Below are 24,925 nucleotides of genomic sequence, written 5' to 3'. Positions count from 1 at the left end.
TTCATTAATTTTTTTTTTATTATATCATGTTTCGACTTGACTTTAGCAAAAATTTCATAAAAAAAAATTAATAATTGTAGAAGTTATCGCTGTTTGTGTGGAGCCCGTTTCTCCAGAAGTCGCTTGCGGTGATCATCACAAGTCCTTGGAGATTCATCTAAAATCAAGCGAACAAGAGAAATTAGTTTTATTAATGATCGAAGCTTTTTTTCAGGAAATATTTTTCAGATTTTCTAGAAAAAACCGTCAATTGTTTAAAAAAAAAATCGAAATTTTTCAAAAAAAAATTTTTTTGATCAAACGAGTTTTCAAGTTTTTTATGTTTTTCAAAAGCAGTATAAACTTTATTGAAATCAGAACCATTTCAAAAAACATAGTTTTCAGAAAAACGGATTTAAAGTTTTGCTATCGAGCGCCCTTTGTTAATTGTTGAATAACTCGGAAAGTATTTGTCGGATTCACTTCAAATTTTCTCACAATATTTTTAAGATATTATATTATATATTATTAAGATACGGCGGCCGCCGTAGCCGAATGGTGCATGACAACCATTCGGAATTCACAGAGAGAAAGTGGGTTCCAATCTCGGTGAAACACCAAAATTAAGAAAAACAGTTTTCTAATAGCGGTCGCCCCTCGGCAGATAATGGCAAGCCACGAAAAAGCTCCTCAAACAAAAAAATATCTGTAGGGCGGAGTCGGCTTGAAACTGTGAACAACATCAAGGCGCACACCACAAATAGGAGGAGCTCGGCCAAACACCCAAAAAGGGTGTACGCGCCAATTATACATACATACTTTATGAAAATTCCAAAAAACAAAAAATTGAATTGAATAATTCTGACTACCCCTAACCCCTTAACGTGAATTCCGAAAGGTAATGCCAAATTTGTTGTGATAACAGAGAAGGCCGAGCACCTATAAAATCGTTTCCACGACAGTAGGTTCTGCCATAGACTGTCACTCCAGCAGCATTCCCCGTATGTAAGTATGGGGAATGTTTATGCTGCTACAACAACAACAACAGCACCAATAAAATTCCTATGTTCCGTTATATGTAACAAACCTTTTTTTAATAGCTTTTACTCACCAGACTACAAATAACTGTTCAATTTTTTGTTTTGTTTCTTAGTAATGTTGCTAGAGTGACAACCGTTCTGGGCCGGATATAAATCAAGACCGTGCCGGTAGCGTAAATCCCGACTCTACTGAGAACGTCAACATAACTAAGTAGCAAATATGCATATTTTCAGAAGTATGATAAACTATTTATGTTCATTTTCCAAACGGCAAATTTCCTATATAAAGCTGCTCCAAGGGCCTCCGATATCGAAGGAAAAAAGTAACGATCGTCTGCCAATGCCATTTAGCCGTGTCCAGTTTTAGATTATATATTGAATAAATTTATGCACGTGTATGTAACTAATCATTTATTTTGCATGCTTTACACGAGTTTACTCGGATTTGTTAAAAGCAAAATTAACGTGACTTCAATAAAAACTAAAATTAAATATAATTCTAAGCGACCTCATTTTAAGCTTATAAATTATCTTGCCTTATTTTTTACATCGAAGTTCATTTGTTCTGACAAACATAAGAGATTATACATGATACATTTCTCACAGGAAACGAATAGACGAATAGTAAATACGAATGGGGATTGTTGCTCATAGTCACAGTATACTTAAAATCTATAAATAATTAAGTAATTAAGTAGGTAAGTTACATATTATTGCGTTATAATCCCTTACATACACACATATGGTCATTTAGCGCATACTATTAGCATGTATCAAATTTTATTAAAATTTAAGTTTCAGAATGTACTCAGTCGCGAAATCCGTTAATTTGCACTGCCATGCAAATGCGAAAGTAGCGATTCAATGTCGTCCATTTGCAGAACTTCTGTTTTACCAGCTGTACTATTTGCTGTTGTTTCTGTTGATAGCGGCGTTGTGGAAGCCATAGTCAACGCTTTGCTGGAAGCAGCAGCGGTATTCATTGTTACTTTTCTGCAAATTAATTTGATAAAAAAAAAAAACAAGAGTGAAATGCGAATATTCCCACTTACGATATTAGCTTTTTGGATTCTTGTGTACTGCTGGTGGCTGGTGCAGAAGTGGGCGTGGAAGTCGCTATCGGTTTAGCCTCCCTTGAACCGGCATTGGCATTATTAGCACTGCGACTGCTGCTAACAGTTGTCATGCTTGCCGTCGTCGAGGTACTGGTACTTGCCAGCGTGGTTGTCGTGCTATGTACTACCCCCACAGTGGGTACATTATCCAGATCACTACCGCACGTATTTATACGCACCTTGCGTTTTTTTGGTATATTTCGTATTTGCTGCGTTGCGGGGGATGCGTGGAATAGCATTAGCTCATCTGTGATGCGCCAAATGTGTTTCTCATCTTCATCGAAAGCAACTACCATTTTGAAATTCGAAAAGTCTCGCCGTGGCAAGGGATCCCGGGGTGGCCCATCAGGCCCAGCATAGGTGAGAGATATGTAGCGAACTGGATCCTCATCAGTAACAGTGGTCAGCTCACAACCTTCTAAGGGATCGTCCTCTGAGCTTTCAGTTGTTTTACTGCCCACATTTGTTGTTGTTGATGTTGGCGTTGCAGTGCGTGTTAACGAAGTCGTTTCAGCAAGTTCCGTTTTGCGTGCGTTCTCTTGCTGTTCGTTCCCTTTCCTCACTACTTCTTTCTCCGTTGATTTTTTCTGAGCTTCAATTTTCTTTTCGCCAACTTTTTCATCATTCAACTTTGGTCCGTCAGCTGTTACAGTTTTTAGCATCCCCTGGCTTTCTGGTTCAGTTGGTTTATCCATTGGAATACCGATAACGCTTTTGCCGCTCTCTGTGGCTCTAGTTTTGAGTTTTTGCATATCATCCTTTTTAACCGTAACAGTTTTTTTTACTTGATCAGAAATTTGTGTTTTCTCCGTTGCTGCTGCTATTTCTGTCGGCAAAGGTATTTGAGATTTAAGCAGCTTTACATCTTTTGTTTTTGTCATTTCATTTCCTTCGGTAACTTCGTTAACTATTGGAGCATCTGTAGGTTTATGCTTCTCTACATCTTTGGCCAAAGGCTCCCTGGGCAATGCTTTGTGTGTTTTAACCACCTGTTTTTGTTTTTCTTCCTTAATTCTATCTGCGTCCTTTTTCTTTTGTAGTTTTTCCTCCTTAGCTTTTGCACCCTGCTCTTGCTTATGCGGCTTAGCCTCTTCAGCGTGCATTTTTTCTGGCACTGCATCTGTTTTCGTGTCTTCCACACTTGGGTCTTTGGGTGTGTCCTGAGCTTGCACGTCGTCCAATCTAACTGATTTCGATTCATCTTTTCGTGTCGCGTTTTTGCCTTTCGTTATTTTTTTCCGCACAGGTGTTACCTTAATGCACGCAGCCAGCAACTTCTTAGCAGTAGGTGCCCTCGTCTTCACAGTTTTCGTTGTTTTCAAAGGTTTGGTTTGAACTTCTTTATCATCGTCTACGTCTTTGCTCTTTGCTTTTGCGTTTTTGTTACCTTGAAAACGCGGCGAAACGCGTAGCTTACTGCCCGTAACGGTAGCCGTGCCAATTGGTGTTTTAATTTTTATTTTGGGCACCGGACTAACGCTGGCGTCCTTTTCACTTTCATTGTCTTCGTCTGTACTTTTCGCTGCCATTTTAAGTGGCGATTTCGCATCCTCGATCAGACCGACTTCCTCAACTACATCGGTCGCAAGTGTACCCTTGAAGCCAAGTGGCTTGCGCACAATTTTTTTGCGTCCAATGCAGGATGAACGCGAAGCTTTTACAGCCGGCAATGCTTGAATTTGCACACATTGCCTTTGCTTGGCTTTCACTTTCGAAATAAATTTCTTTAACGGTAATCGCTCAGTTTTCTCGGTTATTTCAAACGTTGTAGCTGTGGGTTTTGTAGGACTGGAGAAGAGCGTAGAGGTGGCGTTATCATCAACAGCGCTCAATGGCGGCGTTGCAACGGCAGTTGCCCGAGTCTTGGACTCGTCTGCGGCGACCTGTTGAGGCTTTCTCGCGGACAACTCAAGCGCCGTCAGCATTTCAACTGTTCGCTTTTCCGCCACCACTGGCTTAGCGGTCTTTGGTTCCGATTTTGTTGATACTGTCATCGACGTAGATGCCTTTGTTGGTTGACACTTAGTTTTCTCGCGCATCGCTGCAATCTTCCGTGTTGCACTCAGCGCTGCTGTAATACCACTTGACGTTGTTGACGGCAGATTCAATTGCTTTGCTCGCTGCTGATTTGAGTCTTTCTTTAGTTTCTCCATCATACGTTCGCGCTTCTGCTGAAGATCATCCTCCAATCGATTCCGTTTCTCAACAGATTTCAATGGAACGGTGACTTTAATTTTTGTCGCTATCGCTTGTTCTTGGGCGTCGGCAGTAGCCTGGTTGTCAACTTTACTCGGTGTCAGCCAACTGCGTACAGGATAGCGTACTTCACCATCATTGCTCACCAACTGTGAATTCTCTTCCTCTGTTACGGCCAGTTTCTGCCATTCCTCATCCTCCGTGCTGCTTATGGAAGAAAGATTATCCAGTGATAGTTTTAAGTCATCAGTCGTTTCCTTCTGCTCTTCGTCATTTTCTACACCGTCCCCATTATGTGATGTATTCGAATTTGACGACGAGCTCGAGCTGGTTGACGAACTGTCCGATGACGACGAGGACGAACTGGAAAATGTGGTCGATGAGCTGGACGACTCCTCTTCGGCACATATTTCAGGCAACTCGGAAACGAGTGTGTAATGTGGATCGACATTTAAGGACGCTGCGCCGCCTTCGCCATTATCCGTATTTTCAGCACCAAATGATTTTACTCGCTTCAGTACTATCGGTTCCACTCTTAGCTTCTCAGCGGGTATTTCCACGCAAATGGCCGCTTCCTGTTGCTCCGTGTCCAGTTCCGGCGAGCGACTTTGCTCTTCAAATAAGGCATTTTTAACCTCTGTTGCATTGGAGTGCTGTTCCAGTTTCTTTGCATTTTCCTCCTCTTCTTGCTTCTGCTTTTGCGCTGAATCTCGCAAAAGCTTATCAAATTTACGATCCAAGTCATCTGATTCATCAGGCTTGTAATACGAACCACCAGAGGAATAATCTGTAGCGGGTGCATTAGTGCGTGGAGTTACATCCGAACCGAATGGTGTGAAACGAAACCCTGGTGTTATAGCGCTTAATTGCGGAGTTTCTAGCTCACTTTTGGTCAAGGAACCAAAAAGATATGACGTTGAAAGTGGCACATCTGCTAGCTTCGATACAGGCGTGTCTAAAGAGAGCGCAGGAATGCCGGGTGTCGGTGGCACCTCACCCAACGTAGAAGGCACCTTGAAGGGTGTCTCTAGCAGACACGCAATATTGGCAGTGCGTCGATCCCGCTCATGTTCCAAGCGTTCATTATTCTCATGCTCATCTGCTCGCTTAATGGAAGTTTTGACTGTTGTATTATCGACTGCATCATTGGCTGAAGTTTTGGTCAAATTTGCGGTGGCGTGCTCCGAGCGATCGCTCTTCGTTTTCATTAAAGCTTCGCGCTTATCTTTTTGCGGTGTTGGAATTTTAATATTGAACTCCATTGATTTATCCTTACTCGCGCGCTTTTTTTCTTGGCCGTTCTTTAATTGTACTGCTTTTTCTTTCACTTTAATTTCGGGTTGAGCCACATGATCACCTTCATTACTTGTTTTTGTGCAGTCATCGTTGTCACTGGCAACCAAACTCTCTTCCTTGTTTTTCTCGAATTCCAACTTAGCTAGCGCCGCCTTTTTGCGCATACGTTTTGACAGAACATTTTTCTTGCGTCTCAAGCTACGCCTTTTTTCTGGCGTATTTTTCCTTCGGCGCGCTGTCCTGGGGATCGCGGCAAAGTGTTCGGCATTCAGTTGCCGCAAGCGAGAATCGAGATCACTGGTACTGGCTTTGCGCAAACGCACCCATTCCTCCATCATCTTATCTTCATCAAATTTTGTTTGTCTCTGCTCTTCAGCTAAATGCTCTCCCTCAGTTACTTTCTCTTTTGTTTCATTTTCCTCTAATTGGATTATTGAATTTGGCTTGTCTTTGTCATCAGAGGCTTTTGAAAGTCGGCGCTTGCATGCCCTTACTGCCGTTCTACGTATCTGTTTGCGCTTTGGCGTGTCTGGATGATCATTGACCGTCGAGTTGGCATTACTCTCAGTCTTTGACATGTTAACCATTACAGAAGCTCCTTTATTTTCTTTTAGGGACAGTTCATTTTTAATGATGGTTTGGTTGCTGCTCTCCTCGTTGACAAACAAAGGGGGCACACTACAGCTGTTGCTGCTCTCGCTTGCGCTCACATCGACTGAGCCCTCTAAACGGGGCAGTATTTCCACATTTTTTATTATTGGTTTCTCTGGTACTCTTGCAGCGTTAGTCAATTCTCCCTCGTCCCCTGCGTTCGATTTAGGAACTACAGTACCGCCTCGTAGCACATTGCGACGCAACGAACTAGAAACATTTGTTTCTATTTTTGGTGAAAATGAAAGTGTGCGAACATGCGACGTACGCTTGCGAGGAGTCGAAAGGCTCTTAAACGCTTTTGTGTTAATTATACCACTGGTGGAAGGCGTCTCTCCGTCCGCATTTGAATGCACATTTGCCGAAGTGGGTGTTGGCCCTTCCTTGGACTTCTTGCAGACAGTGCGCGACTGTTGTTCGGTTAGTAGGTGTTGCTCTTCTATGGCCGTTGCTTTCTGCGCACTTGTAACAATGACAGAGTTCGGTGGTAGCTGACCTGCTGAAACTACAATGGGCTCTGGTAAAGGAATTTCAATACGGGAGCTATCCAAGTTGCAGATATTGTCCGACTGAAGCTGTTGCGTTACCGCCTCATTGTTACAAAGAAATGGAAAATTGGCCAGCAATCCCTCGTCGGTTAAGAATACCGGAATTGTTAACTGGCCAGTGTTGGTGTCCAAAAAAACCTGTCCAAAATGTATTAAAGTAATTTATGCACATTTCAATTTGTAATGAACATTTAAATACCGTTTCATCTGTCACCTCGACTCCACTATTCAATTGGCTAAGCAAATTATCAGCAGTGGTATTGCCAATACCCTGGTCAGAAGGAGGTAGGTGCTTTTGGGCACTATCATTGGGATTCAAAACTATCAGCTTCGATATGGAAAAATTCGGATCGATCAACGAACCAAAAGCATTATTCGTCGCAAGCGAGGAAATCACTTGTGATTCACCGACACCGCTGCCAGCACTCAATGAGGAGCTAGCTGCTGCAACAGCAGTGCGTATAATAAGCGGCGTACGTGGAGCTGTAGTTGGACCTGCGGTGTCATTCGATACCGCAGATAAACAGGGTATAGCCAGCTGTTGATGGTGTTGTTGCGGCTGCTGCTGAACAAGCGTAAACTGTTGTTGTTGTCCAACCATAGCAGTTTGTTGTTGTTGTACAATTGATTGCCCAGTTGATGCTTGAAGTAGAGCTTGTGTCAGCGGATTGCTATCGATATTGCATTGTACACCTGCTGAAGCAATGCTCGGTTGCATGGATGCTGTAACACACACAATATTAAACATAAGAATGTTGTGTTACATAAATTGATTTCGTGCTTACCACCAACAACATTTTCGACAATTGCATCAAAAGCGGGATCTTTCTCAGTGGCCTTCAATATGTCCTTTACCATTTGATCTAACATTTCATTGGAATTAATAATTTGTTGTTCCTCCGTTAATGTAGCAGCGTTTGCTGTTGCGCTAGCAGATGCGGTATTGATGTTGGCTAATACTGTTTGTGATTCATTGTTTGTAGAATTGTTGAGAGCTTGATTGATGTTATCCACTAATTTCATTCGGAAATGTGGATTATCCAGTATGGCTTGAGACAATTCCTATGAAAGCGTAAAATAAAAATCTAGTAACTTTTCAAACTGTATACGAGCATTTATGGATGTTACCGGAACAGATGGCGTTAGAAATTTTCCTTTGAACGAAAGTTGTTTTGGTGTTGATTCCTTGGTCGGGTTTTCCATTTGTGAAAGATCTGAGTCATTATCCAGCTGCTCATTGGCATCCTCATCCACGACTTCATTGCCCTCTTCATCGGAACTCTCTTCCTCGATTTCATCGTCCGTCTGTGTTTGCTCGTCTGCTGTTGAGGTTATATGAATAAGACGTTTTCTTTTCAAATTAAGCTGCTTCGCACTGAGGTAGCAAAAAGGTTCGAGAATACGGCGCTTTTTCACAGATTTGCTTGCCAATGCGACTGAACTTTTTTGCTCATCGGGTGAGTATACCATTGATGCACTAAATAAACAATAAAATTGTATATTACTTGTAATATTGCTTGTTGTTTTAACACCAACCGTTTTCTTTTTCGTTTGATGTGCTTTTTAGCAGTATTCTCTTTATCCGAGTGTATGCTAGTGGTGGCCACTGAACTATGCTTAGCATCGCTTTGTTTTAGTGTGGCGTTTTCACTTTGATCCAATTTTAGAAATGATTCTAAGGCGCGTTCCAGCAGAAATTTAACTTTTTCGGACAACTTGCTTTCAAACAACTGCAAGCGCAGACTGTCTGGCAACGAGGTCACAACTCGATCGACTGCAACAAATAGCATGCAATAAATAAAAAATATTTATATGAATTTGTTAAGACTGTTCTTACCAGTGCGCGAAATATTTACATATTCGCATATTATATCTTCCAAGTCTGGACAGAAGCTGTGTGGTATAAAACCTTTTTTATACGCTGAAAATTCCTGCTTCAGATGTGGCGAAGTTTTACAAAACAATCGGGACGTGCGCTCCAAATTCTGTCGTTTCAAATAGCCTAGCACAGAATAAAGAGAAATAATTGTTTGCACTTTCTAAGCCGCCCAATTGGCAATTCCATGAAACTTACCTAGCACAAGCCGTGCAATATCCGAGTGTAACACAACAGCGTCCATTTTGGTTGAATTTGTTTCTCTTCTCACACGCAAAGCATTTTTAGCAGATAAACGCTTGTAATTTACTATTATTCAACCGGTTATTCCTATGTTTTATAGTATTTATGCGGCTGAAAATATGTTGTTCTGAAATAAATATTTTCAAGAACGTAAAAAGTAGCCAAAACGCGTTAGCTTATTGCAGAAAGGACGCACGCAGAATTATTTTTTGATTGCAGTATTGCCAGACAGCTAGAAAAGTTGTTTGTAATTTTTTAAATCTTATGAGTCTGTGCGGACGAATAGTGTTACGCGATTCTTTGCAGTACAATTATAATTTTCAATACTAATTTTCAACTGTAAGTCCGTTTTCTGTTTTTAATGGAGAAAAAATTATTATTTTTTAAATGGAGAAAAACTTAACAAAATAATCGGTTAAATTAAAATATATATAAAAACAAAAATAATTCACGCGCACACTTCTGTTAAGTGTTAGGCCGAGCTCCTTCTTCTATTTGCGGCGTGCGTCTTGATGTTGTTCCACAAACAGAGGGACCTGCAGTTTTAAGTCGACTCCGAACGGCAAATGATTTTTTACGAGGTGATTTTTCATGGCAGAAATACACGCGGAGGTTTGCCATTGCCTGTCGAGGAACGACCGCTATTAGAAAAAACTTTAGCAAATATATCGTCAAAACAGTAAATGATTAGAAAATAAAAGATAACCGCTAGTACCAAGTAATGTCATTATCCTACATTTACGACTTCTACTAAATGTGTTTTAATATATGTAAAATTTCTGTTTTGACTTCGTCCCGTTTTCTCATGTGGACACCTTACTGTTTTAATATTTAATTTTCAAAATGGCATCAAGCAAATCAGATCATTGCATTCGGGCATGAAAGTGGCGCGGTAAATTGAAAATTTGGTGGTTAAGTAAAGAAACGTCAGTTGATGTTAAGACAGCGAAGGCGAGAAATTCGGTAAGCCGGATATGTTTTAACAGTAAAATTCGCGGTGTACACTTGACGTTTCTGTTTTAACTTAAGGGGTTAGGGGTAGTCAGAGGCCCGAAAAAATGATGATTTTCAAGAATTTTTTTTTGCTACTTAATTAATTTATTTAACAAAAATAAAAACATAGCATAAAAACATCATGTTTTAACTTGACTTCACCAAAATTTCAAAAAAAAAAAAATTAATAATTGTAAAAGTTATCGCTGTTTGTGTGAAGCCCGTTTCTCCAGAAGTCCCTTGCGGTGAACATCACAAGTCCTTGCAGATTCATCTAAAACCAATCGGACAAGAAAAATTAGTTTTATTAATAGATAATCTTGTGCCTGATCGAAGCTTTTTTTTTCAAAATGAACAAAATGGCGGCCTCAGAATTTTTTTTCCAGATTTTAGAAAAAAAAACCAACAGTTAATTGTTAAAAAAAAAATCGAAATTTTTGAAAAAAAAAAATCCTTCGATCAGGCACAAGTTTTTTATGTTTTTCAAAAGCTGTATAAATTTTATTGAAATCTACGTAGCGGTTTTTAAGTTACAGTGTTCACCAGTTTGAAAAACATAGTTTTGAGAAAAACGCATTTAAAGTTTTGCTATCGGCTCCGGAGCGGCCGAGCGCCCTTTGTTAATTGTTGAATAACTTGAAAAGTATTTGTCGGATTCACTTCAAATTTTTACACAATATTTTTAAAACATTATACTTTAAGAAAATGCAAAAAAAATCGATTTTTTGAAAATTCTGACTACCCCTAACCCCTTAACATCTCGATACTCAATTGTTCTTGTCATGTTTATCATGTCATCGCAATTTTGAAAATACCATCAAATAAGCCAACATGTTGTGATTGTTTAATATCATTGTTTGATAGTTACGATAAATAGAAATGAAGTAAGCCGAGATTATGAGTGAATACTTTTGAAGTGAAACTTCTTAGGCGTCGATGGACGAGCGAGAATGGAGAGTAAAATTTCAAGGCCATGCGACGTTTTGGGCATTTTCGTTCCGCGAGAGAGAAAAAAGATATAACATAGAGGAAAAGGAGAGAGAGAGCTATACCATATCTTAGATACACTTTAGGCTATTTTCCTGAGTTTTTCCTTGTGGTTGCTAATTTCTAGTGAGAAATAACACTGCCTACTTTTTGGCGCTTTATTGGTCCAATTTTGAGGGAAATATATTTTTGGTGCTTACTTTTTGGCGTTATATTTCCTTGGTGCCTACTGTTTGGGGCGTTTTTTGGCCCCAATTTTATGGGGTGCCTACTATAAAGTGCTATCCATGCTATTTCATTCATCAATTGCTGTCTCAATTGGCAATTTCCTCGATTGGCAACCTTGTTAGGCTGAAAAATCAGGTTTTTTTGAGAATTTTTTACTAAGAACGATTTCATTAAACAAATACAATTTTTAATTATTCAAATAATGTCTACTTTAAAGTTAATTATAGCACGTAAAGTTAGTGAAAATATTGAAGTGCACGGCTCCTGCAGATGATCTCCCAAGCGTCCTCCAAAAAAAAAGCGTTCGGCGGTGGACAAAATATCTCCGGTTTGGATTATCTCAAATAGAAAAACCAATTAGGTTCTTTTTGTGGATAGATAAAACTAGGTATTAATCGAAGGAATAGTCAAAATTTTAATTTTTGTTAAAATGACGGCTATATGTAGGGGCAAAAATCGAATTTTCTACAAAAATTTTTGTGAAAAGTTGCCTAAAAAAATAGAAAAAATCATCAGAATTCTCATTCCTCGATTAATACCTGGAGAATATATTTAAAAAGGTTGTGTTAGAATTTCAAGACGATCGGTTCAGCCGTTTTTGATAAATCGTGTCCACCGACTTCGAAAACACGGTTTTGAGAAAAACGCGTTTAAAGTTTGAAAAGCACTTTACATAGCGTAAAAATTCTCTGTAACGCCTTTTCAAATTTGCGTGTAACTTCGAAAATATTCACCGGAACGTTATTAAATTTTCTGTGTGCATTCTTAAACATATGTACATTAAGAAAATAAAATAAAAATAAAATCGATTTTTTAACTGTATATATCCCCTAAAAAACATCAAAAGCTTAGTGCCCATTTACAAAGCGAAACATTTGGAAGGGAGAAATTTTGTTCGTGGGAGAAGAATGGCCGCGGAAGAGAGAAGGGAATTAGTCTCCCGCTTTGCGTTCTTATTCGTATTTTCAATCTTAAAGCAATTTTTAAAAGTTGCTTCATTCCTTTTCTTCTTTTGTGGGAGAAATTTCTGAGTTCTGTGGTGGTTTTCAATCGAATAGAAGAAATCAACGATGACAAACATCAGAACGTTGTTTGGGAAATACAGGAGGTTTTTTGCTAGTAAAGTAGGTATAATTTAAAAAACTTATGTGACAGGTTATGTTGAATTCTAATTTTTTCTAAAATTTCTAGGTACTCAAGTTAATTTTAAGTTAATTATAATATTTATATATGAAGTGTTTTTAATTAAAATTTTTTATTCAATTTACATGTTAGCGGGTTGTAGAATATATCTGAACCAGAAGATGCTAAAGTAGTAATCGTCAGAATGTTGCCGAAAATATAATTAGAAATATTAATTAAAAAATGTGTAGAAATGGCCAAGAAACGCATGATACGAATTAATCTAGAAATGTGTTGGTACTAGCGTATTAGGCAAATATTATGTGCCCCTATGCCGGTAAAATCTCTTTACTAATTTTCACTAAATATTGGAATTCTGGAGCAGACATAACACTTTTTGGAATATTGCGAAATTCTTAATTTACTTTAAAAACTTTACTAAAACTTGACTAAAAAATCTTCTAAACACTTTTTTATTCATTATTGTACAAATTCTTAAAAAATTAAAAAAATATTAAAAATGCTGTACAAATAGGAAAAGGATGTAAAAAAGTTCGAAGTAAAGTAAAGTTTATCAATAATAACTAAACTGTTTTTATACTAAATATATCCAACTTGTCGAAATTACCGGCTTAAAAATTATCAACTAAATTTTGTCCATTAATTTAAAATCTAATGTTTGATGTAGTAATCTGAAAAATACTATTTATTTATATCCGATAATTATTGTAAATATTTCTATTTATTTATATTATTTTTGCTGAAAGAGGTATACAAGGTGAAAAGATGTTTAGAGGCTTATTATTCGGCTCTGAGCGAATTTGACAGATATGCCGACGTCACTCGTTTTGTGTTTCACTAAGCTAAAGCGTGGAATCTAAAGTTCCCCTCAAAAAAATTTTTTTTTCACCATACCTAACGAGCAAACCCAGTATCGTTTCCACGACAGTCGGTTCTAGGTTACCGAAACGACCCGGATTTATATCCCGCAAAGGACTGTCACTCCAGCAGCATTCCCCGTACGTAAGCATGGGGAATGTTTATGCTGCTACAACAACAGCAAACCTGGTATCCATCTTCCTTGATAGGTATGTGGTATACCTTCATATGCCAATCGGTAAAAATAACCTTTTGTATACTGATATGAAAAACGAACGAAGCTAAAGGCGGAAAAGCGACCAATTTGCTCTGATCTCAAACGTTTGGAATCCTGTCATTAAAAATTGTCCAAACTGCTATATGCCAGGACAAAATATGAATAATTATTTTCTACTAAAGCCAAATGCGAATTTTCCTGTATATGCCACATAAACCTAATAAATTTGGGATCGCAAAGGATTTGTCAATTAAATATATAGGGTTTTCCAATAAGATGTGTTATTTTGATATTCAAAGAAAAATGCTATTTTTCAATTAAATGATCGGATGTTTATTTCATTATAAAGAGGAAGGTATGCCGTTAAAAGTGGAAAATAACATCAGGCAAATGACCACCACGACCACCCTTACAGGACAATATCCTTTTCATGTAATTTTCCATAACCGAATTGCAAAGTGGCTGCCCTATGTCGTTGATAGCCTCACGAATTCTATCTTTGAGGTCCTGAATCGACCCTGGGCTGTTGGCGTAGACCTTCTCTTTCACGTGGCCCCAAAGAAAAAAGTCACAAGGTGTTAAATCACAAGATCTCGGTGGCCAATTGTGATCACCTCTTCGAGAGATAACACGGTCCGGACACTTTTCCCTTAAAAGATAAATGGTTTCGTTGCTTGTGTGGCACGTAGCGCCGTCTTGTTGGAAATAAACGTTGTCCAGATCAATTCCATCCAATTCCGGTCATAAAAATCGTTAATCATCTCTCGATAGCGCAATCCATTCACCTGTAACACCTGTTATTGGAAAACCCTTTATTATAAATACGTCACCATACTTAGGCAAAAAAGAAAATAAACCAGCATCAATGTCTGTGGGTGAGTTTGTTGTCCTGAAACTAATTGAGTCATTTACTGGTTGGGGATAGGACAACTGATATTTTTTTACAAGCAAATCTCTCGCTTCAAAACTTTTAGAAAAAATACGACTTTAGTTGGAACTATTCGTTCAAATAAAAAGAAATGACCGAAAATTGCCAAACAAAAAAGAGATAAATTGCCAAAATTTTCAAGTTTACATTACAAATCTAATATTTGCATACTAAACCCACAGTTTGAAGTTGACTCCGACCGGCAAAGGTTTTTTATGAGGAGGCTTTTCATGGCAGAAATACACTCGGAGGTTTGCCATTGCCTGCCGAGGGGCGACCGCTATTAGAAAAATGTTTTTCTTCATTTTGATGTTTCACCGAGATTCGAACCTACGTTCTCTCTGAATTCCGAACGTCAGTTACGCATCAACCAAAAAATGAAAAAAGCTTGCTGAAACCATTTTATTTTACAACCACACTAAAATTTGCTGGGGATATAATGGACCAAATGTTAAAAAAATACACTGCTAAGTCGGCATCTCGGAGATGACCTTTACAAGTATTTTTTAATATTCTCGAAATGGCTGGAATTAATTTTTCGATTCTGTACAAATAACTCACGGGGGCAATAGCAGAACAACTTTCTACTGGCTATCAAGATTCATTCCCCAGGAAACCGGAAACCTGAATGAACTACTGATGGCAGATGAAACTGAAAATTCTACAAGAAAATGCCATCAAATTGTATTTTGCAACGAGAAAAAAAGCGTTGTTGGTTGCAAAAAATATGTATGTTTGTCTGAAATGCGCATTAAAAAAATTTCAGTTTGCATAAATTGTGCTAATAAAAGTTAAAATTGAAATAACTTTTAGTTAAATTTATCATAAAATGTATACAATTTCTGTAAATAGAAAATAAAAAATTAATAAAGGTATGATAAAAAACCCAGTAAATCTAAATAATAAATATTTTATTCAACAGACGTCCAGGTCAAAATGGCCAATTAGTAGACAGAGGTTTACTTATAAAGGGTGGTTAAGTTTCAAGGGCCGGTGTTGATTTTGAATAAAATACAATTTGTTTAGGAAATTATTGTCATTTGTCTCTATTATGATAATATTGGTATGGCTCAACTACGCATGGAAGAAAATATAGGCCAAATGGCCGCGCGGCTTCGGCGGCACACCTCCATCCGATGGTCCAAATTTTCGATGACGCTGAGGCATAATTGAGGTTCTATGTCGTTAATGTGCCGAATTATCTCATCATTTAGCTATTGAATTGTTGCTGGCTTATTGATGTACACCTTTTGTTTCAAATAACCCCAAAGAAAGAAGTCCAACGGTGTCGTTGACGTTTAGGTGTGGTTCACATTCAACATCGGCCCTTGAAATTTAACCACCTTTATAAAAATGCTTGGCATGTCCAGTCTTAACAAATGATTAAACCCCCCTTATCCCTTTTACACATAGAAATCCTTTTGTAAATCTTAGACTTTTGCGCCAAAAAAATTTGCGATAGTTTGAGTTAGTAGAGCTGTGGTTGTCCACTGACAGTACAGATGGCGCTGACGTTGTTGCGCCATTGCCCATGCGCGCCATTGCCTATGACCAAGATGTACAGAATGAGGAGGTGTGAGCAATCTCAAAGCGCCATTCCGATTTTAAAGGACTCTGCCGGCTTGCTGCCGTAACAGAGGATGTGACAGCGGTTTGTTTACGACAAAACTGATATTGTGTTGGTAGTATAGGAAAAATTCAACGCAGCCACTATCATAAAAAGTGGGAACGAAAATCAATTTGTAAAACAAAAAAAAAAACAAGTTAAACCAAAATAAAAATGGTGATTAAAAAAGACAACATTTAATTTTTATAATTTAAAAATTACACAGTGCTACAAAAAAAAAAAAACGAAATACACCTGACATATTACACACTGTAGGTTGTTTATATGGTCGAATAATGCATAAAAATATTTTTGTTATTTTTGTTGTACCCTCCAATTTTTATTTATTTATAAAAAACCGTTTTTTCAGACTTTGCGCGGTAATCTACGGATATCTCGGTCATTTTTCCACCGATTTTCAATATTTTATATGTTTTGAAAATGATATTGTCAGACCTTTCAAATGATGTACGACAAGTAATTATTCAAACTAGTTAGTTCTGATTTTTATTTGATTAAACCTGGAGAGAGTTTTTTTTTTATCATTTTTTTAACTTTAACAATTTTTTATTGCATAATTTTACTAAAAAATTAAAGATGTTTGTTAATATTCTTTGAGTGCATTTATTAACGAAGAAATTAATGTATTACTTTCAATAATCGGACAAAAATTGCGTAAACTACGCTAGTTTTCCGTAAATAGAAAAAAATGCCTTGAATATCTATCCATTTGTGGAACCATAGTTTTTGTCTTTAATGATTATTTACTTGGAAAAATCACTGCATTCTTTCGTAAAATCGATGAAATACTCACTTTTGCACGATCCATCGATGAATAATCGCGAATTTTTCGATTGATGTTCCGTGTTAAAGCATTGAAACAATTTTTCAACATCTTTACAATAAGCAAGGTTTTGGTCATCGCCATCAATTTCAAAATTGTTATTGAAAATAGTCCGCTCAGAGTTTTTCCTTGTTAATGTTATTTTGAAATCATTTTCTACAAGATTCCATTGTTTTAATCGTGATGCCAAAACCTGAGCATGTCTGTATGAGAGTTCTAGATCACGTACTAAATCGTTCATATCTGAATTCGAAACAAAATGCCGCTATTTTGATTCTAACGCAGCTGTGATAAAAGGTTCATCACTATGTGAACTATTAGATGAACTGCTATCACCGCTTCTTGAATCATCTACTTTTTTTACTTCAGTTAGCTTGTTTTCATTTTCTCTTAAAGATGGTTTCGTAGCAGTTAGCACTTCGGGATACTTTATACTGTTACGTGTTTTGAAGCGCTGACCTTGGAGGTTGGTTTGGCAAAAGTAGCAGTCTTCTGGTCTGTGAATGACTTGATGATGCCAAACCATTGGGCTCGAAAATGGCAAACGATCTTGAAAACACTGACTAGATTTCCACTTTTTTAGTGATATGGAGCACGTGGAACATATATATTCTGGTTCATACCAGCGACTTTCACTATAATTGCGCTCAAAGTGAAGATTGTATGCTTCAACCACGATAGTATTTGTTTTTAATTCACGGCGATGTTGTTTATCAACAAATAAACCGCAAACGTAGCAGAAATTATTGCGTTTGTCACACATCTTTAACTAACTTATAAATAATTTTAACAAAAAAACACACTTGAGAAAAACGCGATTTTGGAAGAAGGAGATAAAAAGTCACTGCCAACGAAAGACTGGTCTAATAGCTGTTTCAGACTATGGTGCGTTTCATAACTATAGGACACATAACATGAATATTTAATCTTTACTCCAAAAATATGTAGGTACTCTGTAAAAATAAATGAATATATGGAATAATACCGTTATTCTTCTTAATTAATTTAAATCGTTTTTTAAGTAAATAAATATCAATATGCCACGCGGTTCAAAACTTACCGAATTAGAGAGAGGTAAAGTTACTGCGTGGGAGGAGGAGGGTCTCTGCGCCTCAGAAATCGCGCGAAAATTATATCGCAAAATTATATAGAAACACGTAAACCTTTCATTTGTAATTTATGATAAATTGTCATTGTCAAACATTTATTGTCAATACATAAAGAATGCAGTGATTTTTCCAAGTAAATAATCATTAAAGACAAAAACTATGGTTCCAAAAATGGATAGATATTCAAGGCATTTTTTTCTATTTACGGAAAACTAGCGTAGTTTACGCAATTTTTGTCCGATTATTGAAAGTAATACATTAATTTCTTCGTTAATAAATGCACTCAAAGAATATTAACAAACATCTTTAATTTTTTAGTAAAATTATGCAATAAAAAATTGTTAAAGTTAAAAAAATGATAAAAAAAACACTTTCTCCAGGTTTAATCAAATAAAAATCAGAACTAACTAGTTTGAATAATTACTTGTCGTACATCATTTGAAAGGTCTGACAATATCATTTTCAAAACATATAAAATATTGAAAATCGGTGGAAAAATGACCGAGATATCCGTAGATTACCGCGCAAAGTCTGAAAAAACGGTTTTTTATAAATAAATAAAAATTGGAGGGTACAACAAAAATAACAAAAATATTTTTATGCATTATTCGACCATATAAACAACCTACAGTGTGTAATTTGTCAGGTGTATTTTCAGTGTTGCACCGTGTTATTCAACAAAAGTATGTTTGCAAAATATTACAAACCAATAACAGGTGTTAGGTGTTAAACAGGAGAGATGATTAACGATTCTTTTTGGCCGGAATTGGATGGTATTGATCTGAACAACGTTTATTTTCAACAAGACGGCGCTACGTGCCACACAAGCAACGAAATTATTGATCTTTTACGGGAAAAGTTTCCGGATCTTGTTATCTCTCGAAGAGGTGATCACAATTGGCCACCGAGATCTTGTGATTTAACACCTTGTGACTTTTTTCTTTGGGGCCACGTGAAAGAGAAGGTCTACCCCAACAGCCCAGGGTCGATTCAGGACCTCAAAGATAGAATTCGTGAGACCATCGAGGATAGAGGGCAGCCACTTTGCAATTCGGTTATGGAAAATTACATGAAAAGGATATTGTCCTGTAAGCGTGGTCGTGGTGGTCATTTGCCTGATGTTATTTTCCACTATTAACGGCATACCTTCCTCTTTATAATGAAATAAACATCCGATCATTTAATTGAAAAATAGCATTTTTCTTTGAATATCAAAATAAAACCTGTTATTGGAAAAGTCTTTATATCACAGCGGCCTTCGTAGCAGAGTGGCTTGGTGCGTGAATCTTTGTGCCTGAAACAACAAATGATAGAAAAAGTTCGCTCGCTCCTCGGCAGGCAATGGCAAACCTCCGAGTGTATTTCTACCATGAAAAGCCTCCTTATAATAATCATTTGCCGTTCGGAGTTGGCTTAAAACTGTAGGTCCCCCCCCTTTGTGGCACAACATCAAGACGCACACCAGAATGAAATAGGTGGAGGAGCTCGGCCAAACATCCAATGTATTTCACGAAGTATGATCGAATTTGACATTGCTGTCATAAGAAACATCAGCTCGTTTTGGAGGTATCCACTTCTGAGTGGCAAAAGTGCTTTGAAAATTGGTTCAAGTGAATGCAGACGTGTACTGACTTTCAAGAAAAATATTTTGAAAAACAATATCCCCACAAATAAAAATCCATATGTTTGATATCACACGATCTTGGTGGCCAATCCACTGGTCCAAGACGTGAGATAAATTGCTCACCGGAACGACGACGCAGTAAATCCATTGTTTCACCGGCTATGTGGAAAGTAACGCCGTCTTGTTGGAACCAAATGTTGTGGAGATCACGGGCTTCAATTTCCGCCATAAAAAAGTCGTTTATCAGGGCGCGATAGCGTTCGCCATTCATCGTTACATTGGCGTCAGCCTCGTCTTTGAAGAAATATGTGGCGATGATTTCTTCAGCCCATAGACCACACCAAACGGTTGCTTTACGGCAATTTTGCTTCTTGACGTAGCCGAAAATGGGCATCATCGCTGAACACCATAAGTTGGCCTGAGTGCACGAAGAACACTTGTCACAAACCGTCGATTTTCGTAATACAATTGCACGATTTGTAAACGTTGTTGAGGCATAAGTCTTTCCATGATGAAACGACAATGAATACTGAAAAAAATTATGTGCTTAGTTGGACAGTAGCCACGCGGGATCTGTCAAAAAACCCCTTTAGGAAAAAGTACCACCAATCTGATCACCTTTTATTTTACAGTCTTCATTATTGGGCACAAAGTACCCAAGTATTAGTGGGCCACTTCTGCTAGAATCTATGTATCATCTGGTAAGAAAGTTCGACTAAGTCTGCCAAACGAGCGGTTCACTTAAAAATATCCAGAAATTGCTCTACTCAGTAAATCACAATGGAAGTTTGAGGGGTCCGAGAGCAGCTAGTTTTACTTCAATAAGGTATACAGGGTCCTGCCATCAATTTAGTTGGGAAAATTACTTTTAGTCTATTCAAAGTAAAAAATGTGTGAAAATAAAACAAAATTAAGAATGAATTTATTTTTGCTCGATATGCCCACCTTTTGCCTTGACTATGGCATTGAGACGATCCAGAAACGAATCACAAGCTGCCCGAATGTGTCTTGCAGGCCACTCGCGGACAATTGCGTTTTCAGCGCCTCGAGACTGGTGAATCTTTTAGTTCGAACCTTGTTCTCCAAAAGGGCCCAAAGAGAATAATCCATCGGACTCGCGTCTGGTGAAGTTGAGAGCCATTGCGTGGACTTTATGAAGTTCAGAACGTTGTTTTATAGCCTTTATTGATTCACTCGAGCTTTGTGAGACGGTGTAGAGTCCTGTTCAAACGTCCATAGTCTGCCACCGAAATGTTTGTCTGCCCACGGCTTCAAAGCAACTTCCAGAATACTTTCCCGATAATATTTCGCATTTACTTTGACGCAATTGCAGCGGATTTATGCGGTTACAGCGGCCCAAACCTTTACCTGTGGCGGGTGCGGCCCCCTGGTGGTCAATCGATGGCTCAAATTTTCGTATTAACGGTCGGTCAAATAAACCCTATCGTTTTGGATGTTTACGAATTGCTTAATTTTAAAATTTTTCTCGTCAGAAAACACAGTGTTTGGAAATTGACCGCTTTCGGCCAAGCGAAGCAACTCCTTCGCTCTCTCAAGTTTGTCTTGTTGTTGCTTTGGTGTGAGATCATGCGCCTTTTGGATCTTGTAAGGCTTGACTTTGAGATAATTTTTCAGTATGCGGCAGATGCTACGGTCAGATATTTTCAGTTCTTTCGCCATTTGATTGACACTTCGTCGGGGATTTCGCTCGAGTCGCTTCCTCAGTTTTTGACCTAATTCACGCGACGTTGCAGTCTTTTGATGAGCACCTTCATGACGTTTCGTGATGCTACCAGTATCAGTGTAACGAGTAATGGTACGATAAACCAAAACTTTATTTACTTTACGGTGCTCGAGCTCACCAACAATCATCGTGATTTTCCAGTCAAATATAATGCAATCAGACTCTTACGTTTGAAATCCATTACTGATTTTCTTTTTCCGCGTTTACTCTCGGCAAAATGATTCCGCGCGCTTGTAAACAATACTCCGGACTGTCATTTAGCCAACTAACAGACAGCTGATAGCTGCGCGAGCGGTCTAAAGTTGGTTACACTTCGAGTGCCAGACCCTGTAAACCATTTTTCCCACATCCAAGCCTTTTCTTAAACTCAAGTTTAAAACTTTTTTTTAAATTTTATTTCGTAAGTTATCCAACCGATATTTAAAATTTAGTAAAAAGTTCAATACCGATACTATATGTTGAAAATTTTTACACGAGCTATCTTGGCAGTGTTACTATTCTTCCATTGATCTTAGTTCAATTAGTCTTTTCTGGAAGAGTGTCAAAGGACAAGGCAGTAAAGTACCCATAACATTTTTCCTTCTTTGACCTTTGACACACTAGCGAAAATCGGCTATATGTATGGCTAGGTATTAACCCTATAAAATCTGCCAAAAATTGCTCCACAATTTTACTGCAACAATTGGAAATTATATGTCTATACAAACACATACACACAAAAGCATAACATCACAACGAAAATTATTCAAAAATATATAGAGATGCTATAAAAAGAAAGAAAATTTCGCAAATGAAAAGCAACAGCCGTAGAATGCATCGCAGGTCTTAAATCTTTGTCTCGTTGTCCAGAAAATCCTGCACAAACTTTGAAACACCGATACTAAAATCCTTCTCGATTACTGCGATGATATCGTTAGAGAGTCTGTTGGCAAGTCTGCATAGAGAATAAAATATATATAATACATTTTAATTATTTATATTTAGAAACATAGAGCATCTCAATATCTTAATGCCATTTCACATACTTCGAGAAGACGCTCCATGGCTGATTGAAATTGGGGTTCGCATAGAAACGATTTTTGCTGCACAGACTTAGGAAATGATCACGTTCGGCAATCAGCTCCTCAATATGCAGATCTTTCTTTTGAGTCGCAGGCTCAGGATCGGAATTCCAGAGAGTACAGGGCGAAACGATCGGCTCAAAGTACTTAGAGTCCACTTTATTATGCTGTGTGACTGTGGTTGGCGACTTATGGCTAGCATCAACTGCGTCTTGTTCATCTGCAGCAGAGATTTCCGCTATGCATTCGTCGAGTGTTTGTTCCTTGTCATATCCCAAACGTTTTTTCTTTTTCAGACGTGGCTGTGTTTTCTTAAGTTCCACTTTCTCATAGGGGGATTCGCCAGTGTATAGGGTGACGGGCCTAAAACGAAAACAAAATCAAGAAAATAAAAATATATTTCAGATCGAAAGAAGTATGCGATATTATTGAGTCGGAGATACGAGTACGAGAGGATAGGGAAAGAAATGATAGAGAAAATTTTATGGAAAGGGAGGATGGGATTAGTTGAAAAACGATAAGATAGAATAGGGGAGTATAGACATGAAATAATAGGATAAGGTAGAAAAGAAACATCAAGCCGCACGCCACAACTAGGAGGAGGAACTCGGCCAAACACCCAAAAAGTGTGTTCGCGCCGATTATTTATTATTATCCCATTTAATGTTAGCGGCCTCGGTAGTCTAGCGTAAGTACACTAGCCTCTCTGGGATGGCCTTGTGGGTTCGAATCCCACGTCAAGCACGGTCCTCGCACTTTTCCAAACTTACCTACTTTCCTAATTTCTAGTTTCTAAAACTCATTTCATCATTCAGCCCCTCTTTCCATCGCCTGCGATATTCGTCGTTGCCAACGTGCAAAGGTCCAAAAATCTTGCGCAGAATCTTTCTCTCAAACACTCCAAGCGTCGCTTCATCGGATATTGTCATCGTGACAATACGCGAGAGTGCCGTTTCTTCATGATAGGGAACAAGAAAAAGTCACAGGGGGCCAGATCGGGAGCATACGGAAGGTGCGGCAGCAATTCATAATGAAATTCAGTTTGACGGTCATAACTCCAGCTGAATGAGCTGGTGCATTATCGTGGTGGAGCAGCACTTTCTTTTTCACCAAATTCGGCCGTCTTCTTCAATTTTTTGTGAAAGCGGTCTAATAATTCACTTAGTAATGCCCAGTGATCGTTCTTCTTTTTTCTAAAAAATCCATGAGTATGACGCCGTTCGCATCCCAGAAAATCGTCGGCATGACCTTTCCTGCTGATGGGACTGTCTTCGCCTTCTTTAAAGCAGATTCACTGGGAGCTTTGATTGTTGTTTCGTTTCTGGTGTATAATGATGAATCCAGATTTTATCAACGGTGACAACACGACTGCAAAATTCCTTCGGATCTCGCTTAAATTGATCCAAACACTGCTGCGAAGTTAACAGCCCCACACCCGCTTATTGTTGCTTGTGAGAAAATGCGTCATCCATTGGGCCGACAATTTTTTATCGTCAACTTATCATATAAAATATAATTGGCGTTCCGGTTGAGACACCTTTGGCCTCTGTTACTTTGCGCACTTTCGTTCGTCGATTAGCGAGAATCATGACGTGGAATTTTGGAATGATTTCCTCGGTAGCCACGTCTGCCGGGCGTCTTGGTCGCTCCTCATTAAAAACGGATGTTCGCCCTCGTTTAAATTCGAGGAACCAATATCTAACTGTGATGACCACAGATTGCAAAGCGTCCCCATAGACAACATCTAGATTTGATTTTATCTCCTCGCTTTTTTTCCCATCCAAAAACAAAAAACGAATTACCGAACGATACTGCTCTTTTTCCATTTTAGCGAAAATCACGAAACACGATGTACTCGAATAGCTGCCAAATCCAAGCTAACCTATCAATCACTCTGAAATTTGTTTCGTCGTCGTTTGATAGATGGCAGCACAGGATGCTAACGCCAACTTCCCTCATGAACGCCCTCTGTAATCAAACACGGGTACTTATTGAACCGCCCACGTACTATTCTCTCCCTCACTTTTGTTTTCGATTTGATAAGTGGGCCGATTAATTCTCCGTTGCTACTCGAGAAAATCAATTTCAATATTCCTTAGCGAAGCTTACGAAATCATTATATTTTCTGGTTAGGGATGATTGGAACTAATTATGTTTCGAATGATCAGACTTCTAGAACATTGAGAGAATTGAATTCGCTTTCAAATTATATAGGCCTAGATTTTTCTTCAACAAAGTACCACTTCAAATTGTTACTAAATGAATTGTTGAACTAAATTCTAAGTATTATCAAATATTCTTTCTCTGTAAATTATAAGAAATTTTACATTTTATTTCATTCATTACAATGAAACCAAAAATTATTAGCTGAATTTATTTTTAATTGAATTATTTAGCATTAATCTGTTTTCTTGGCGGCCACCGTAGCCGAATGGGTTGGTGCATGACTACCATTCAGAATTCGGAGAACGTAGGTTCGAATCGCCGTGTAACACCAAAATGAAGAAAACGTTTCTTTTAATAGCGGTCGCCTCTCGGCAGGCAATAGCAAACATCCGAATGTATTTCTGCCATGAAAAAACTTCTCATAAACAAATATCTTTCGTTCGAAGTCGGCTTGAACTGTAGGTGTCCCTCCA

At 38.2% G+C, this 24,925-nt stretch overlaps 2 protein-coding genes across 3 annotated transcripts in view; both read right to left on the bottom strand.

Moving 5' to 3' along the window:
• Positions 1 to 1,415: 1,415 nt before the first annotated feature.
• Positions 1,416 to 9,128, bottom strand: LOC129237298 (serine-rich adhesin for platelets). The gene is made up of 8 exons (XM_054871959.1): positions 8,900 to 9,128; positions 8,663 to 8,827; positions 8,362 to 8,599; positions 7,954 to 8,302; positions 7,611 to 7,887; positions 7,025 to 7,548; positions 2,072 to 6,963; positions 1,416 to 2,012 (listed from the first exon to the last, which is right to left on the bottom strand). The coding sequence occupies exons 1-8, from the start codon at positions 8,943 to 8,945 to the stop codon at positions 1,844 to 1,846; spliced, it is 6,660 nt and encodes a 2,219-aa protein (XP_054727934.1). The 5' UTR covers positions 8,946 to 9,128; the 3' UTR covers positions 1,416 to 1,843.
• A 12,503-nt stretch (positions 9,129 to 21,631) lies between these two features.
• Positions 21,632 to 24,925, bottom strand: part of LOC129239485 (uncharacterized) — a 103,580-nt gene continuing 100,286 nt past the window's right edge. For both annotated transcript variants that reach the window (XM_054874995.1, XM_054874996.1), the window contains exons 12-13: positions 22,251 to 22,649; positions 21,632 to 22,159 (exon numbers count right to left, since the gene is read on the bottom strand). In XM_054874995.1, the coding sequence (XP_054730970.1) occupies positions 22,051 to 22,159; positions 22,251 to 22,649 (508 nt within the window). In that variant the 3' untranslated portion in view covers positions 21,632 to 22,050. The remainder of the gene's footprint in view (positions 22,160 to 22,250; positions 22,650 to 24,925) is intronic.

Source organism: Anastrepha obliqua, chromosome 2 (genome assembly GCF_027943255.1).
Source record: "Anastrepha obliqua isolate idAnaObli1 chromosome 2, idAnaObli1_1.0, whole genome shotgun sequence".
NCBI classification, from domain to species: domain Eukaryota; kingdom Metazoa; phylum Arthropoda; class Insecta; order Diptera; family Tephritidae; genus Anastrepha; species Anastrepha obliqua.
Note: the sequence above shows the minus strand (reverse complement) of the source record. Positions and strands in the feature narration are given on the sequence as shown.